General features: G+C 44.7%; 1 protein-coding gene across 1 annotated transcript; it reads right to left on the bottom strand.

The window, feature by feature from the left end:
• Positions 1-3,050: 3,050 nt before the first annotated feature.
• LOC111519675 lies at positions 3,051-9,271 on the bottom strand. Its single transcript, XM_023181493.2, has 2 exons — positions 6,848-9,271; positions 3,051-3,236 (listed from the first exon to the last, which is right to left on the bottom strand). The coding sequence occupies exons 1-2, from the start codon at positions 7,325-7,327 to the stop codon at positions 3,051-3,053; spliced, it is 666 nt and encodes a 221-aa protein (XP_023037261.2). The 5' UTR covers positions 7,328-9,271.
• Positions 9,272-16,522: the final 7,251 nt, after the last annotated feature.

Raw genomic sequence — 16,522 nt, forward strand, 5'->3', positions numbered from 1 at the left:
GGCCCATCCACCGGTTGGACTCCTTATCGGTGAAATTGTCTCTGTAGGAGCGCTTAAAGTTGGGTGGGCTTTCCACAGAGGATGTTTAGTGCTGGTTGGACTGAGCTTTTCTATGTATTTCCTTTGAGCCCAGCTTTCCTCTTGTCTTAATGCCTTGGAGAAGTTGCGATTAGCATGCCTTAGGCGAAGTTTTGCTGCTGGTGAGAGAGTAATCTGCCATTCTCTTCTTAGACGTCGTTTTTCCGTTACTAATTGTTCTATCCGCCGGTTCGTAGGCCTGTTAACAGGTTTAGTGTAAGAAGAGGCATGTGGAGTAGATACTCTTGCTGCAGCTCCCATCATCGACTCAAGTGCAGAGACGCACATATCAATGTCCTCTGCAGCATCCAGTTTCGGCGAACAGTCAATGTGGGCACTCATGTACATTTTAAATTTAAGCCAATTTGCTTTGTTGTTTGTGAGCCTATAAGGGCGATCAAGTACTTGAGGTCTTGTTAATAGTGTGAATAGCACTGGAGAGTGATCGGAAGTTAAATCTAGCAGTGTATCCGCAGTGATCCGATTACGTGGAATCGTCTTGGTTACTGCGAAATCAATCAAGTCAGGCACTTTCTCTGGATCTGTGGGCCAATAAGTAGGCCTACCCGGTGAGACGCAATCCATCTTGTTGATAGGGTTGACTATTGTGTTGTACAACTGCTTGCCTTTAGGATTTACCAGGCGAGATCCCCAGTGCGTATGTTTGGCGTTATAGTCCCCTGCTGCAATAGAGCGATCTCTTGGATGGTTTGTTGCGTAGAAGGTATATTTTGGTATTTGAAAATTATTTTGTGATGTTAAATGTGTTTCCGAAATCAGCAAAACGTCGATTTCACTTGAGTCTAGGAATAGTTGCAGTTCATTTTTGTGCCTGGAGATGCCGTTAGCATTCCAAAGACATAGACGTAGGGAACCCCTTATTTATTCTCCATAAGCTTCTGGATAAGCAGGTTTTGATTCCACATCAGTTCGTGCATACAGTTTTGCATGAACGTCATAAAAGTGGACATGTTTTGATTGAGTGAGATTAATAGGGCCTCTAAACCACTTGGAGTTTGCTGGCCAAGCTCTGATGCGCTAGGTTGCGGATTCTGTAGATGGTGGAGAGACGGGGTCTCTTTCGCGGGCTCCGTCTGTCCAGTTCGGAGCGCACTAGCGAAGGATACACTAGGACTGGCTGTAGCAGTCATGTTGGATGATCTAACAGCCTTGGCGAAGAAAACCTCCGGTGTAGTTTTGGAGGCGTTGAAGGTGATTTTTGGTCCAGCTGGGGGTTTGCACCCGTTTAGGTGTGATTTAAGATCCTTGAAGACAGGACATCCACTGTAGTTGGCCGTGGGGTTCCTCCCCCACAGTTGCTGCATAGCCTTAGTGCGACGTTGTTTCTGTCCTTGGTGCAAATGCCATCTTCATGATGTTCGCCGCAGCCAACACACACTGACCTAAGATTGCAGTTTTTAGAGGTGTGGTTGTATTCCTGGCAGTTTTTACACTGCGGTGGTTGGCGTCTCTTATAGGGCCCCTCTACGGTGATTCTTCTGTGCAATAGAAGCTGTAGGTTGTAGATCGGGTGCACTTCATTTGGCTTCGACCGCTTTGCATCAGGTTGGAGCTCGATTTTAAAAAGCGGCTGTGCGATTTTGTTCCTGTTGATGATGTTGACAACGGACTTGACCGCAAACCCTTTTTCGACCAACGCGTCTGCTATTTCTTGAGTAGGGACCGATGGCTCAATCCCCTTTAACACAACCTGGAGACCTTTACTGCTATTTAGTTGGTAGGTATAGTAGTTGATGTTAGCATTACGGAGGTACTTTTCGATGATGCGGAAATTTTCTTCAGTTTGGGTTTGACATTTAATTTCTGTAATGTTACCCCTATTGAGTGGGGTTACAACAAAGTTATTTGCCCCTACTGTTTCTACTAGCTTCGAAATCAGGGCGCTGCAGTTGGCTTCACGGATGTATAAAGAGGGTGGTCTAGCCGATTTAACTTTATCTACAGCGCCGGCTTGGTCGTCTTGCTGATCGGCAAGAATTTTAATACGATTCCCGCTAAGGGGTGCTACTCGTTCATTTGGTTATTTTCGGCGTATTGCCACTTTTTTTCTTTTGCGGGCTTAGCTTCCGCTTAGTTATTTTAATATATCTATCCATTCCAGTTTGGACAGAAGTCGTTGGGTTTACTATTGTAGCTGACTCTGGGCGACTTGTCGTTGTCGGCTTGACGCAGGTCAATACTTCGGCAGACGTTGCAGTAGTTGCTGTCAACGAGCTGACGGTGCTGGTCGGTGCAATCGGTGACCCAGTTATCGATATTGATGGAGAAGCACACTGCTCTCTCCACGGTAAGTTGCTGTTAGTTGCTGTTAGTTGCTGAGTGGCTGGCACTTTCGGTGTTATTGCTTACGTTAGCATTCGGTGGGGTCGGCGACACCACCGAAAAGTACGCGTTGTTGCGTTGGACCGAGAGTCGACGCTCACGTTGTTGTTGTACAATTAGTTCTTGTAGCTGTTGCTGGTGGGGATCGAGAGAGCTTGGGACCGAATTGGTGGATTTTGTAAAAATTACCACTTTGTTGTTGCAACTTAGTATTTATGATTGTAAATAGGCGTCTCTGAGGCGACTGAGAGCCCTACACAAATTTTTGCAAACGCGGTCTTTTTTTTTTTTACACTCCATTTTTGCGGAGTGCATTAAAAAACACGTCTGTACACGGCGGCAGTTGAATTGCTTATGACCAGCAGCAGATGATGTAGATTTCACAACAGAGACTTCTAGCCATTTCGAAAATGAATCCACGACTAGTAAAAAGGTATTCCCATTAAAGGGGCCAGCGAAATCTATATGAAGGCGTGACCAAGGTTGTTTGGCAGATTCCCAATGGTGTGTAGTTGTATGAGGCTGTTCGTTTCGTTTTTGCTGACAGAGATTGCAACGTTTCACAAGTAGCTCCGTTTCAGCATCAATATTAGGCCACCAAATGTAGCTTCGAGCCATGGCATTCATTTTTACAATCCCTGGGTGTGAAGCATGCAACGCTTGAAGTAAAGCCGGTCGGGAATCACAGCCCGGTTGCCCCATACAAGAATTCCTTTGTTTGCTGAAAGCTCATGTCGGCGAGAAAAATACGAGTAGAGCTGATCTGAACGATCAACTTTTCCATTGGGCCATCCCCTTAACACCCAGTTCAGAACCTTTGATGAATGCGAATCCTTCTTAGTCTGTAATGCTAGAGATTGAGCGCTGACCAGTGGTGTTCCAGCCCATTCAATCATTAACACTTCTTCTGTAGTGTTGCCTTCGCTTTGTTGTGGTAATGGGCATGGGCTTAAGAAGTCGGCGTTGCCCATTTTTGGTCCAGGTCTGTGAATTAGTGTAAGGTCATAGGCATTCAAGAATATTGCTCTTCGAAGCATCTGTGTGGAAATTACATTTGGAGTTGCCTTGGCCGTTGTAAATATTCCGAGCAATGGGCGATGATCTGTGACGAGAGTAAACGAACGGCCATATAGATAATTGTGAAATTTTTTAACGCCTGATATAAGCCCAACGGCTTCTATGTCGATTTGCGAGTAGTTTCTTTCTGTCTTGGAGAGAGTTCTAGAATAAAAGGCATTAGGCTTTTCTGATCCATCCTGAAGTTTGTGGCTCAGCACCGCTCCAATTCCGTACGGAGATACATCTCAGGTTAACGATACTGGCAATTTGCCATCGAAGCGCATTAGCACATTTTGTGAAGTTATAAGATTTTTTAAATTCATGAAGGCATCTTGGTGTTTATGGGCCCACACCCATGGCGCATTTTTATCTAGCTTACGGTGAAGCGGTTCAGCAAGGGTTGCCTTATGTGGCAGGAATACGTGGTAAAAATTAATGATTCCCAAGAATGCTTGTAATTGTTTCTTATCTTTTGGAGCCGGAGCGCACTTGATAGCTTCGACCTTACTGGCACACGGTCTTATACCCAGTGCATCGATTTTAAAACCTAAAAATTCTACTGACGGAACTCCAAATTGACACTTGTCTCTGTATTCAATGGGTACTAGGATTCCTTGGGAGCACAGACGGTCTAATTCTTCTTCATATAATTCATAAATTGCAAATGGAATGCGTCTCGCTGGCAGTCGGACTGGTGTTGCATCAGTATTGATTTGTAAAACCATAAACCAGTTGCGTCCAAGTAAATTCGATCCGCCGCTTGATGTAACAACCAGTGGAAGATTCGGAATGTATTTATTATCGTACTGGACAGATGTATCCACGATGCCAATAACTGGAATTCGGGTTTTCTGGTAATACGTAAACTCTAGGGAACAATCTTGGATATTCGGTCTGTCCGTTGGCCAGATATAACGAAACGTAGCTTCGTCTATCGTAGTGATCGCAGACCCCGAATCCACTTCGAATCGACATTTTCGTTTATTTATAATTATTGTAACGATTTTCTTTGGGCAAATCAATGGTAGTATGCTGTGGACACTATATTCTTCATTCGGCTTTTGCTTGTGTGGTCCTCGGTAGGAGGCATGGCCACTCGATGTGTTGAATGCTTTACGACCCGGGTCTCTTACAGTCCGCCAGACTCGTTGAAGATGGCCTGCTCGGTGATAGGCATGGCACATAGTGTTCCGATGTGGGCACAGTTTCCGCAAGTGAGCACCCCCGCAACCATCGCATGGCTGGTGGTGCTGATTGGGTCGGCTTGGACGGATCGCGTTGGTCTGCACTTCGTGTATCGACTCAGTGCTCTCAGCTGTATTTCGCATGGCCCAAGCGCTGTAAGCAGCGGCCTCACTAGATGTGGCGCGTTTCATCGCGCGTTGAATCGTTAAATCTGCCTCTGCTAGCAGGCTCTTCTGAAGACCCTCATCCTTCATTCCGCAAACGAAGCGATCATGCAACATGCGTTCCAAAGCAGCTCGGAATTTGCAGTCGACAGCGAGAGTCCTAAGTGCAGCCATGTTGTTCGCAACCGATTCATCAATTAGTTGGTCTCGCTTGTGAAATTGGTAGTAGGCCGCAATTTCCGATTGACATGGAGACAAATGTTGGTTGAGTATTTCATATATTTCCGATAAACTTAAATTACTCACCTGATTAGGGGATGCCAATGACGTTAGAATCTCGAACAGTGAAGCGCCAGCCAACGTAAGCAATGCAGCCTTCTTCCGTGCTTCCTCCGTAACGTCATTGGCCAGAAGATACAGCTCAAAACGCTGCTAGTAAGTTGTCCATATGTTTGGGTGATTTAAGTCAAATGGTTCTAACCCACAAATGGTGACCCACTACTACCCACTACTACTAAAAATACCGTTTCTTTATTCCACTAAACTTGGCGCCAGCACGCTTTCGCTTGGACGATTGTAACTGTACACGACATATATATAAGTTTGACGAATTATCCCATCCTCGTCGCCAATTTTGTGTATGTGCAAACTTATATATATATTGCTTATTAATAGATAATGGTACAGTACAAATCTGGGATATGTAGTAGTTGTAGTCCCTCGTAGCTCTAGTAGTAGTTGCAGTAGTTGAAGTCCTCGTAGTTGTATAAGCAGAAGTTCCCTCGTAGTTGTAGCATGTTGTCCGATGTTGTTCCGAAGTAATTAGTAGATCGACTGAGAGTACAGCTGTTAACAGACCTTTTAACAGTGCGACGATAACAGCTTCTTAGAGATGGGTCACATACATAACACCCCTTAACACCCAGATGGGTTAAAGAATTCCGGGGTTTGTCTTTTCCGACTCGATCTGCGAGGAGTCACTGGAGCTGGGGACAATTCAGGACAGTCGGGTATATCATCAGATATCGAGACTGCATCTTGAGCAGGTAGTTCAATTGATTCCGTGTCTTGAGTACATTCGGCGGGCGGAACGCGATGGCGATCATGTAAACGAACATTGTATGAAATGGAGCCTGTCTGGTCCACAATTTCGCCTTCTATCCACTTCGGACCGGGGTCGTAGTTACGGACCCAAACCGGAGTACCAATAGAAAACTGCTTATCATTTGTTGGGTCGCAGACCTTTCCGTATGTTATTTCCTTGGGTTGAATTTTGTCGAAATATGACTTAAGCTCTCGGTTACATAGTAGTTCTGCAGGGGTACGATTTGTCGTGGAGTGAGGGGTAGTATGTTGGCTAAAAAGATACCGCACCAGTGCGAGATCTATGTTAAGATTTCTGTCAAACTTTTTCAGGTAATTCTTGGTACTTTGTACCATGCGCTCGGCTTGCCCATTTGTGGCAGGATGAAATGGAGCCGACCGAATGTGTCGAATGACGTTGTTGCTCATAAAGATCCTGAATTCTTCAGACGTGAATGCAGTGCCATTATCTGACACTATTTCGTCCGGTAATCCAGCAGCAGATGATGTAGATTTCACAACAAAGACTTCTCGCCATTTCGAAAATGAATCCACGACTAGTAAAAAGGTATTCCCATTAAAGGGGCCAGCGAAATCTATATGAAGGCGTGATCAAGGTTGTCTGGCAGATTCCCAATGGTGTGTAGTTGTATGAGGCTGTTCGTTTCGGTTTTGCTGACAGAGATTGCAACATGCTCTATTTCAGCATCAATATTAGGCCACCAAATGTAGCTTCGAGCCATGGCATTCATTTTTACAATCCCCGGGTGTGAAGCATGCAACGCTTGAAGTAAAGCCGGTCTAGATGGTTCGGGAATCACAGCCCGGTTGCCCCATACAAGAATTCCTTTGTTTGCTGAAAGCTCATGTCGGCGAGAAAAATACGAGTAGAGCTGATCTGAACGATCAACTTTTCCATTGGGCCAGTTCAGAACCTTTGATAAATGCGCATCCTTCTTAGTCTGTAATGCTAGAGATTGAGCGCTGACCAGTGGTGGTCCAGCCCATTCAATCATTAACACTTCTTCTGTAGTGTTGCCTTCGCTTTGTTGTGGTAATGATGGGCATGGGCTTAAGATGTCGGCGTTGCCCATTGCTATTCGAAGCATCTGTGTGGAAATTACATTTGGAGTTACCTTGGCCGTTGTAAATATTCCGAGCAATGGGCGATGATCTGTGACGAGAGTAAACGAACGACCATATAGATAATTGTGAAATTTTTTAACGCCTGATATAAGCCCAACGGCTTCTATGTCGATTTGCGAGTAGTTTCTTTCTGTCTTGGAGAGAGTTCTAGAATAAAAGGCATTAGGCTTTTCTGATCCATCCTGAAGTTTGTGGCTCAGCACCGCTCCAATTCCGTACGGAGATGCATCGCAGGTTAACGATACTGGCAATTTGCCATCGAAGTTCATTAGCACATTTTGTGAAGTTACAAGATGTTATAAATTCATGAAGGCATCTTGGTGTTTATAAGCCCACACCCATGGCTCATTTTTATCCAGCAGACGGTGAAGCGGTTCAGCAACGGTTGCCTTATGTGGCAGGAATGCGTGGTAAAAATTGATGAGTCCCAAGAATGCTTGTAATTGTTTCTTATCTTTTGGAGCCGGAGCGCACTTGATAGCTTCGACCTTACTGGCACACGGTCTTATACCCAGTGCATCGATTTTAAAACCTAAAAATTCTACTGACGGAACTGCAAATTGACACTTGTCTCTGCGTAGGCGTAGTCCGGCCTTATCAAAACTTGAAAGCACCTCATTAAGACGCACCGCTAGCTCTTGCTCTGATTTTCCCATAACAATTATGTCATCGAAGTAGGGTAAAACACCAGAAACGTTTTGCAATATACGTTCGATGCAGCTCTGAAATATGCCCGGGGCTGAAAAAATTCCAAATTGCAGTCTGGTTACTTTGAAATAACCTTTGTGTGTACATATGGTTTGCAACAACGCAGACTGCTCATCTACCACTAGTTGTTGGTACCCCTGAGCCAAGTCGATTTTCGCAAATATGGATCCTCCTTTAACTGATGCTAATAATGAATTCATTGGAGGAATTTGATGGCCGTGTTGCTTAATCACTCTATTAATTGTAGACTTGTAGTCGCCACATATGCGAATAGTACCATCCTTTTTAATTACTGGCACTGTAGGAGTCGCCCAGTCGGAGTATTCAATGGGTACTAGGATTCCTTGGGAGCACAGATGGTCCAATTCTTCTTCATATAATTCATGAATCGCAAATGGAATGCGTCTCGCTGGCAGTCGGACTGGTGTTGCATCAGAATTGATTTCTAATGACACAGGTGGCCCCCGAAAACGGCCTAATTCAGACGAAAAGAGATCCTTATACTTCGCCAGAGTTGCCTCGATGCTAATTTTAGCGTTAATGGCATGTATTCCTTCTATGCTGATGCCTAAGGGCATAAACCAGTTGCGTCCAAGTAAATTCGATCCGCCGCTTGATGTAACAACCAGTGGAAGATTCGGAATGTATTTATTATCGTACTAGACAGATGTATCCACGATGCCAATAACTGGAATTCGGGTTTTCTGGTAATACGTAATCTCTAGAGAACAATCTTGGATATTCGGTCTGTCAGTTGGCCAGATATAACGAAACGTAGCTTCGTCTATCATAGTGATCGCAGACCCCGAATCCACTTCGAATCGACATTTTCGTTTATTTATAATTATTGTAACGATTTTCTTTGGGCAAACGGTAGTATGCTGTGGACACTGTATTCTTCATTCGGCTTTTGCTTGTGTGGTCCTCGGTAGGAGGCATGGCCACTCGATGTGTTGAATGCTTTACGACCCGGGTCTCTTACAGTCCGCCAGACTCGTTGAAGATGGCCTGCTCGGTGATCGGCATGGCACACAGTGTTCCGATGTGGGCACAGTTTCCGCAAGTGAGCACCCCCGCAACCATCGCATGGCTGGTGCTGCTGATTGGATCGGACGGATCGCGTTGGTCTGCACTTCGTGTATCGACTCAGTGCTCTCAGCTGTATTTCGCATGGCCCAAGCGCTGTGAGCAGCGGCCTCACTAGATGTGGCGCGTTCCATCGTGCGTTGAATCGTTAAATCTGCCTCTGCTAGCAGGCTCTTCTGAAGACCCTCATCCTTCATTCCACATACGAAGCGATCGAGCAACATGCGTTCCAAAGCAGCTCCGAATTTGCAGTCGACAGCGAGAGTCCTAAGTGCAGCCATGTAGTTCGCAACCGATTCATCAATTAGTTGGTCTCGCTTGTGAAATTGGTAGTAGGCCGCAATTTCCGATTGACATGGAGACAAATGTTGGTTGAGTATTTCATATATTTCCGATAAACTCAAATTACTCACCTGAGTAGGGGATGCCAATGACGTTAGAAGCTCGAACAGTGGAGCGCCAGCCAGCGTAAGCAATGCAGCCTTCTTCCGTGCTTCCTCCGTAACGTCATTGGCCAGAAGATACAGCTCAAAACGCTGCTTGTAAGTTGTCCATTTGTTTGGGTGATTTAAGTCAAATGGTTCTAACTGACCCACTACTACTAAAAATACCGTTTCTTTATTCCACTTAACTTGGCGCCAGCACGGATGCGGTTTTTCGCGTCTCTTTGTTCGCTTTCGCTTGGTCGATTGTAACTGTACACGACATATATATAAGTTTGAAAATATCCCATCCTCGTCGCCAATTTTGTGTATGTGCAAACTTATATATATATTGTTTATTAATAGATAATGGTACAGTACAAATCTGGGATATGTAGTAGTTGTAGTCCCTCGTAGCTCTAGTAGTAGTTGCAGTAGTTGAAGTCCTCGTAGTTGTAGTAGTAGTCCCGCGTAGCTGTAGTAGTAGTTGCAGTAGTAGAAGTCCTCGTAGTTTTAGTAGTAGTCCCTCGTAGCTGTAGTAGTAGTTGCAGTAGTAGAAGTCCCTCGTAGTTGTAAAAGCAGAAGTTCCCTCGTAGTTGTAGCATGTTGTCCGATGTTATTCCGAAGTAATTAGTAGATCGACTGAGAGTACATCTGTTAACAGACCTTTCAACAGTGCGACGATAACAGCTTCTTAGAGATGGGTCACATACATAACACCCCTTAACACCCAGATGGGTTAAAGAATTCCGGGGGTTGTCTTTTCCGACTCGATCTGCGAGGAGTCACTGGAGCTGGGGACAATTCAGGATAGTCGGGTATATCATCAGATATCGAGACTGCATCTTCAGCAGGTAGTTCAATTGATTCCGTGTCTTGAGTACATTCGGCAGGCGGAACCCGATGGCGAAGTTGGTCGAAATGACGTTTAATAATACGGCGATCATGTAAACGACCATTGTATGAAATGGGGCCTGTCTGGTCCACAATTTCGCCTTCTATCCATTTCGGACCGGGGGCGTAGTTACGGACCCAAACCGGAGTACCAATAGAAAACTGCTTATCATTTGTTGGGTCGTAGACCTTTTCGTATGTTATTTCCTTGGGTTGAATTTTGTCGAAATATGACTTAAGGTCTCGGTTATATAGTAGTTCTGTAGGGGAACGATTTGTCGTGGAGTGAGGGGTAGTATGTTGGCTTAAAAGATACCGCGCCAGTGCGAGATCTATGTTAAGATTTCTGTCAAACTTTTTCAGGTAATTCTTGGTACTTTGTACCATGCGCTCGGCTTGCCCATTTGTGGCAGGATGAAATGGAGCTGACCGAATGTGTCGAATCACGTTGTTGCTCATAAAGATCCTGAATTCTTCAGACGTGAATGCAGTGCCATTATCTGAAACTATTTCGTCGGGTAATCCAGCAGCAGATGATGTAGATTTCACAACAGAGACTTCTAGCCATTTCGAAAATGAATCCACGACTAGTAAAAAGGTATTCCCATTAAAGGGGAAGTCTATATAAAGGCGTGACCAAGGTTGTCTGGCAGATTCCCAATGGTGTGTAGTTGTATGAGGCTGTTCGTTTCGGTTTTGCTGACAGAGATTGCAACATGCTCTATTTCAGCATCAATATTAGGCCACCAAATGTAGCTTCGAGCCATGGCATTCATTTTTACAATCCCCGGGTGTGAAGCATGCAACGCTTGAAGTAAAGCCGGTCTAGATGGTTCGGGAATTACAGCCCAGTTGCCCCATACAAGAATTCCTTTGTTTGCTGAAAGCTCATGTCGCCGACAAAAATACGAGTAGAACTGATCTGAACTATCAACTTTTCCATTGGGCCATCCCCTTAACACCCAGTTCAGAACCTTTGATAAATGCGCATCCTTCTTAGTCTGTAATGCTAGAGATTGAGCGCTGACCAGTGGTGGTCCAGCCCATTCAATCATTAACACTTCTTCTGTAGTGTTGCCTTCGCTTTGTTGTGGTAATGGGCATGGGCTTAAGAAGTCGGCGTTGCCCATTTTTGATCCAGGTCTGTGAATTAGAGTAAGGTCATAGGCATTCAAGAATATTGCTCTTCGAAGCATCTGTGTGGAAATTTTATTTGGAGTTGCCCTGGCCGTTGTAAATATTCCGAGCAATGGGCGATGATCTGTGACGAGAGTAAACGAACGGCCATATAGATAATTGTGAAATTTTTTAACGCCTGATATAAGCCCAACGGCTTCTCTGTCGATTTGCGAGTAGTTTCTTTCTGTCTTGGAGAGAGTTCTAGAATAAAAGGCATTAGGCTTTTCTGATCCATCCTGAAGTTTGTGGCTCAGCACCGCTCCAATTCCGTACGGAGATGCATCGCAGGTTAACGATACTGGCAATTTGCCATCGAAGTTCATTAGCACATTTTGTGAAGTTACAAGATGTTTTAAATTCATGAAGGCATCTTGGTGTTTATAAGCCCACACCCATGGCTCATTTTTATCCAGCAGACGGTGAAGCGGTTCAGCAACGGTTGCCTTATGTGGCAGGAATGCGTGGTAAAAATTGATGAGTCCCAAGAATGCTTGTAATTGTTTCTTATCGTTTGGAGCCGGAGCGCACTTGATAGCTTCGACCTTACTGGCACACGGTCTTATACCCAGTGCATCGATTTTAAAACCTAAAAATTCTACTGACGGAACTGCAAATTGACACTTGTCTCTGCGTAGGCGTAGTCCGGCCTTATCAAAACTTGAAAGCACCTCATTAAGACGCACCGCTAGCTCTTGCTCTGATTTTCCCATAACAATTATGTCATCGAAGTAGGGTAAAACACCAGAAACGTTTTGCAATATACGTTCGATGCAGCTCTGAAATATGCCCGGGGCTGAAAAAATTCCAAATTGTAGTCTGGTTACTTTGAAATAACCTTTGTGTGTACATATGGTTTGCAACAATGCAGACTGCTCATCTACCACTAGTTGTTGGTACCCCTGAGCCAAGTCGATTTTCGCAAATATGGATCCTCCTTTAACTGATGCTAATAATGAATTCATTGGAGGAATTTGATGGCCGTGTTGCTTAATCACTCTATTAATTGTAGATTTGTAGTCGCCACATATGCGAATAGTACCATCCTTTTTAATTACTGGCACTGTAGGAGTCGCCCAGTCGGAGTATTCAATGGGTACTAGGATTCCTTGGGAGCACAGACGGTCTAATTCTTCTTCATATAATTCATGAATTGCAAATGGAATGCGTCTCGCTGGCAGTCGGACTGGTGTTGCATCAGTATTGATTTGTAATGACACAGGTGGCCCCCGAAAACGGCCTAATTCAGACGAAAGGAGATCCTTATACTTCGCCAGAGTTGCCTCGATGCTAATTTTAGCGTTAATGGCATGTATTCCTTCTATGCTGATGCGTAAGGGCATAAACCAGTTGCGTCCAAGTAAATTCGATCCGCCGCTTGATGTAACAACCACTGGAAGATTCGGAATGTATTTATTATCGTACTAGACAGATGTATCCACGATGCCAATAACTGGAATTCGGATTTTCTGGTAATACGTAATCTCTAGAGAACAATCTTGGATATTCGGTCTGTCAGTTGGCCAGATATAACGAAACGTAGCTTCGTCTATCATAGTGATCGCAGACCCCGAATCCACTTCGAATCGACATTTTCGTTTATTTATAATTATTGTAACGATTTTCTTTGGGCAAACGGTAGTATGCTGTGGACACTGTATTCTTCATTCGGCTTTTGCTTGTGTGGTCCTCGGTAGGAGGCATGGCCACTCGATGTGTTGAATGCTTTACGACCCGGGTCTCTTACAGTCCGCCAGACTCGTTGAAGATGGCCTGCTCGGTGATCGGCATGGCACACAGTGTTCCGATGTGGGCACAGTTTCCGCAAGTGAGCACCCCCGCAACCATCGCATGGCTGGTGGTGCTGATTGGTCGGCTTGGACGGATCGCGTTGGTCTGCACTTCGTGTATCGACTCAGTGCTCTCAGCTGTATTTCGCATGGCCCAAGCGCTGTGAGCAGCGGCCTCACTAGATGTGGCGCGTTCCATCGCGCGTTGAATCGTTAAATCTGCCTCTGCTAGCAGGCTCTTCTGAAGACCCTCATCCTTCATTCCACATACGAAGCGATCGAGCAACATGCGTTCCAAAGCAGCTCCGAATTTGCAGTCGACAGCGAGAGTCCTAAGTGCAGCCATGTAGTTCGCAACCGATTCATCAATTAGTTGGTCTCGCTTGTGAAATTGGTAGTAGGCCGCAATTTCCGATTGACATGGAGACAAATGTTGGTTGAGTATTTCATATATTTCCGATAAACTCAAATTACTCACCTGATTAGGGGATGCCAATGACGTTAGAATCTCGAACAGTGAAGCGCCAGCCAACGTAAGCAATGCAGCCTTCTTCCGTGCTTCCTCCGTAACGTCATTGGCCAGAAGATACAGCTCAAAACGCTGCTAGTAAGTTGTCCATATGTTTGGGTGATTTAAGTCAAATGGTTCTAACCCACAAATGGTGACCCACTACTACCCACTACTACTAAAAATACCGTTTGTTTATTCCACTAAACTTGGCGCCAGCACGCTTTCGCTTGGACGATTGTAACTGTACACGACATATATATAAGTTTGACGAATTATCCCATCCTCGTCGCCAATTTTGTGTATGTGCAAACTTATATATATATTGCTTATTAATAGATAATGGTACAGTACAAATCTGCGATATGTAGTAGTTGTAGTCCCTCGTAGCTCTAGTAGTAGTTGCAGTAGTTGAAGTCCTCGTAGTTGTATAAGCAGAAGTTCCCTCGTAGTTGTAGCATGTTGTCCGATGTTGTTCCGAAGTAATTAGTAGATCGACTGAGAGTACAGCTGTTAACAGACCTTTTAACAGTGCGACGATAACAGCTTCTTAGAGATGGGTCACATACATAACACCCCTTAACACCCAGATGGGTTAAAGAATTCCGGGGTTTGTCTTTTCCGACTCGATCTGCGAGGAGTCACTGGAGCTGGGGACAATTCAGGACAGTCGGGTATATCATCAGATATCGAGACTGCATCTTGAGCAGGTAGTTCAATTGATTCCGTGTCTTGAGTACATTCGGCGGGCGGAACGCGATGGCGATCATGTAAACGAACATTGTATGAAATGGAGCCTGTCTGGTCCACAATTTCGCCTTCTATCCACTTCGGACCGGGGTCGTAGTTACGGACCCAAACCGGAGTACCAATAGAAAACTGCTTATCATTTGTTGGGTCGCAGACCTTTCCGTATGTTATTTCCTTGGGTTGAATTTTGTCGAAATATGACTTAAGCTCTCGGTTACATAGTAGTTCTGCAGGGGTACGATTTGTCGTGGAGTGAGGGGTAGTATGTTGGCTAAAAAGATACCGCACCAGTGCGAGATCTATGTTAAGATTTCTGTCAAACTTTTTCAGGTAATTCTTGGTACTTTGTACCATGAGCTCGGCTTGCCCATTTGTGGCAGGATGAAATGGAGCCGACCGAATGTGTCGAATGACGTTGTTGCTCATAAAGATCCTGAATTCTTCAGACGTGAATGCAGTGCCATTATCTGACACTATTTCGTCCGGTAATCCAGCAGCAGATGATGTAGATTTCACAACAAAGACTTCTCGCCATTTCGAAAATGAATCCACGACTAGTAAAAAGGTATTCCCATTAAAGGGGCCAGCGAAATCTATATGAAGGCGTGATCAAGGTTGTCTGGCAGATTCCCAATGGTGTGTAGTTGTATGAGGCTGTTCGTTTCGGTTTTGCTGACAGAGATTGCAACATGCTCTATTTCAGCATCAATATTAGGCCACCAAATGTAGCTTCGAGCCATGGCATTCATTTTTACAATCCCCGGGTGTGAAGCATGCAACGCTTGAAGTAAAGCCGGTCTAGATGGTTCGGGAATCACAGCCCGGTTGCCCCATACAAGAATTCCTTTGTTTGCTGAAAGCTCATGTCGGCGAGAAAAATACGAGTAGAGCTGATCTGAACGATCAACTTTTCCATTGGGCCAGTTCAGAACCTTTGATAAATGCGCATCCTTCTTAGTCTGTAATGCTAGAGATTGAGCGCTGACCAGTGGTGGTCCAGCCCATTCAATCATTAACACTTCTTCTGTAGTGTTGCCTTCGCTTTGTTGTGGTAATGATGGGCATGGGCTTAAGATGTCGGCGTTGCCCATTGCTATTCGAAGCATCTGTGTGGAAATTACATTTGGAGTTGCCTTGGCCGTTGTAAATATTCCGAGCAATGGGCGATGATCTGTGACGAGAGTAAACGAACGGCCATATAGATAATTGTGAAATTTTTTAACGCCTGATATAAGCCCAACGGCTTCTATGTCGATTTGCGAGTAGTTTCTTTCTGTCTTGGAGAGAGTTCTAGAATAAAAGGCATTAGGCTTTTCTGATCCATCCTGAAGTTTGTGGCTCAGCACCGCTCCAATTCCGTACGGAGATGCATCGCAGGTTAACGATACTGGCAATTTGCCATCGAAGTTCATTAGCACATTTTGTGAAGTTACAAGATGTTATAAATTCATGAAGGCATCTTGGTGTTTATAAGCCCACACCCATGGCTCATTTTTATCCAGCAGACGGTGAAGCGGTTCAGCAACGGTTGCCTTATGTGGCAGGAATGCGTGGTAAAAATTGATGAGTCCCAAGAATGCTTGTAATTGTTTCTTATCTTTTGGAGCCGGAGCGCACTTGATAGCTTCGACCTTACTGGCACACGGTCTTATACCCAGTGCATCGATTTTAAAACCTAAAAATTCTACTGACGGAACTGCAAATTGACACTTGTCTCTGCGTAGGCGTAGTCCGGCCTTATCAAAACTTGAAAGCACCTCATTAAGACGCACCGCTAGCTCTTGCTCTGATTTTCCCATAACAATTATGTCATCGAAGTAGGGTAAAACACCAGAAACGTTTTGCAATATACGTTCGATGCAGCTCTGAAATATGCCCGGGGCTGAAAAAATTCCAAATTGCAGTCTGGTTACTTTGAAATAACCTTTGTGTGTACATATGGTTTGCAACAACGCAGACTGCTCATCTACCACTAGTTGTTGGTACCCCTGAGCCAAGTCGATTTTCGCAAATATGGATCCTCCTTTAACTGATGCTAATAATGAATTCATTGGAGGAATTTGATGGCCGTGTTGCTTAATCACTCTATTAATTGTAGACTTGTAGTCGCCACATATGCGAATAGTACCA

The sequence above is a fragment of the Drosophila willistoni genome, unplaced genomic scaffold, assembly GCF_018902025.1.
Source record: "Drosophila willistoni isolate 14030-0811.24 unplaced genomic scaffold, UCI_dwil_1.1 Seg531, whole genome shotgun sequence".
Lineage (NCBI taxonomy): Eukaryota > Metazoa > Arthropoda > Insecta > Diptera > Drosophilidae > Drosophila > Drosophila willistoni.

What these genes read in the sequence shown, in the direction of transcription:
- LOC111519675 (XM_023181493.2), bottom strand. Translation starts at nt 7,327, where the DNA reads ATGAACTTCGATGGCAAATTGCCAGTATCGTTAACCTGCGATGCATCT. An exon ending in AGGATGCGCATTTATCAAAG is followed by an intron (nt 3,237 to 6,847) that starts GTTCTGAACTGG and finishes CATTCATCAAAG; the next exon opens with GTTCTGAACTGGGTGTTAAG.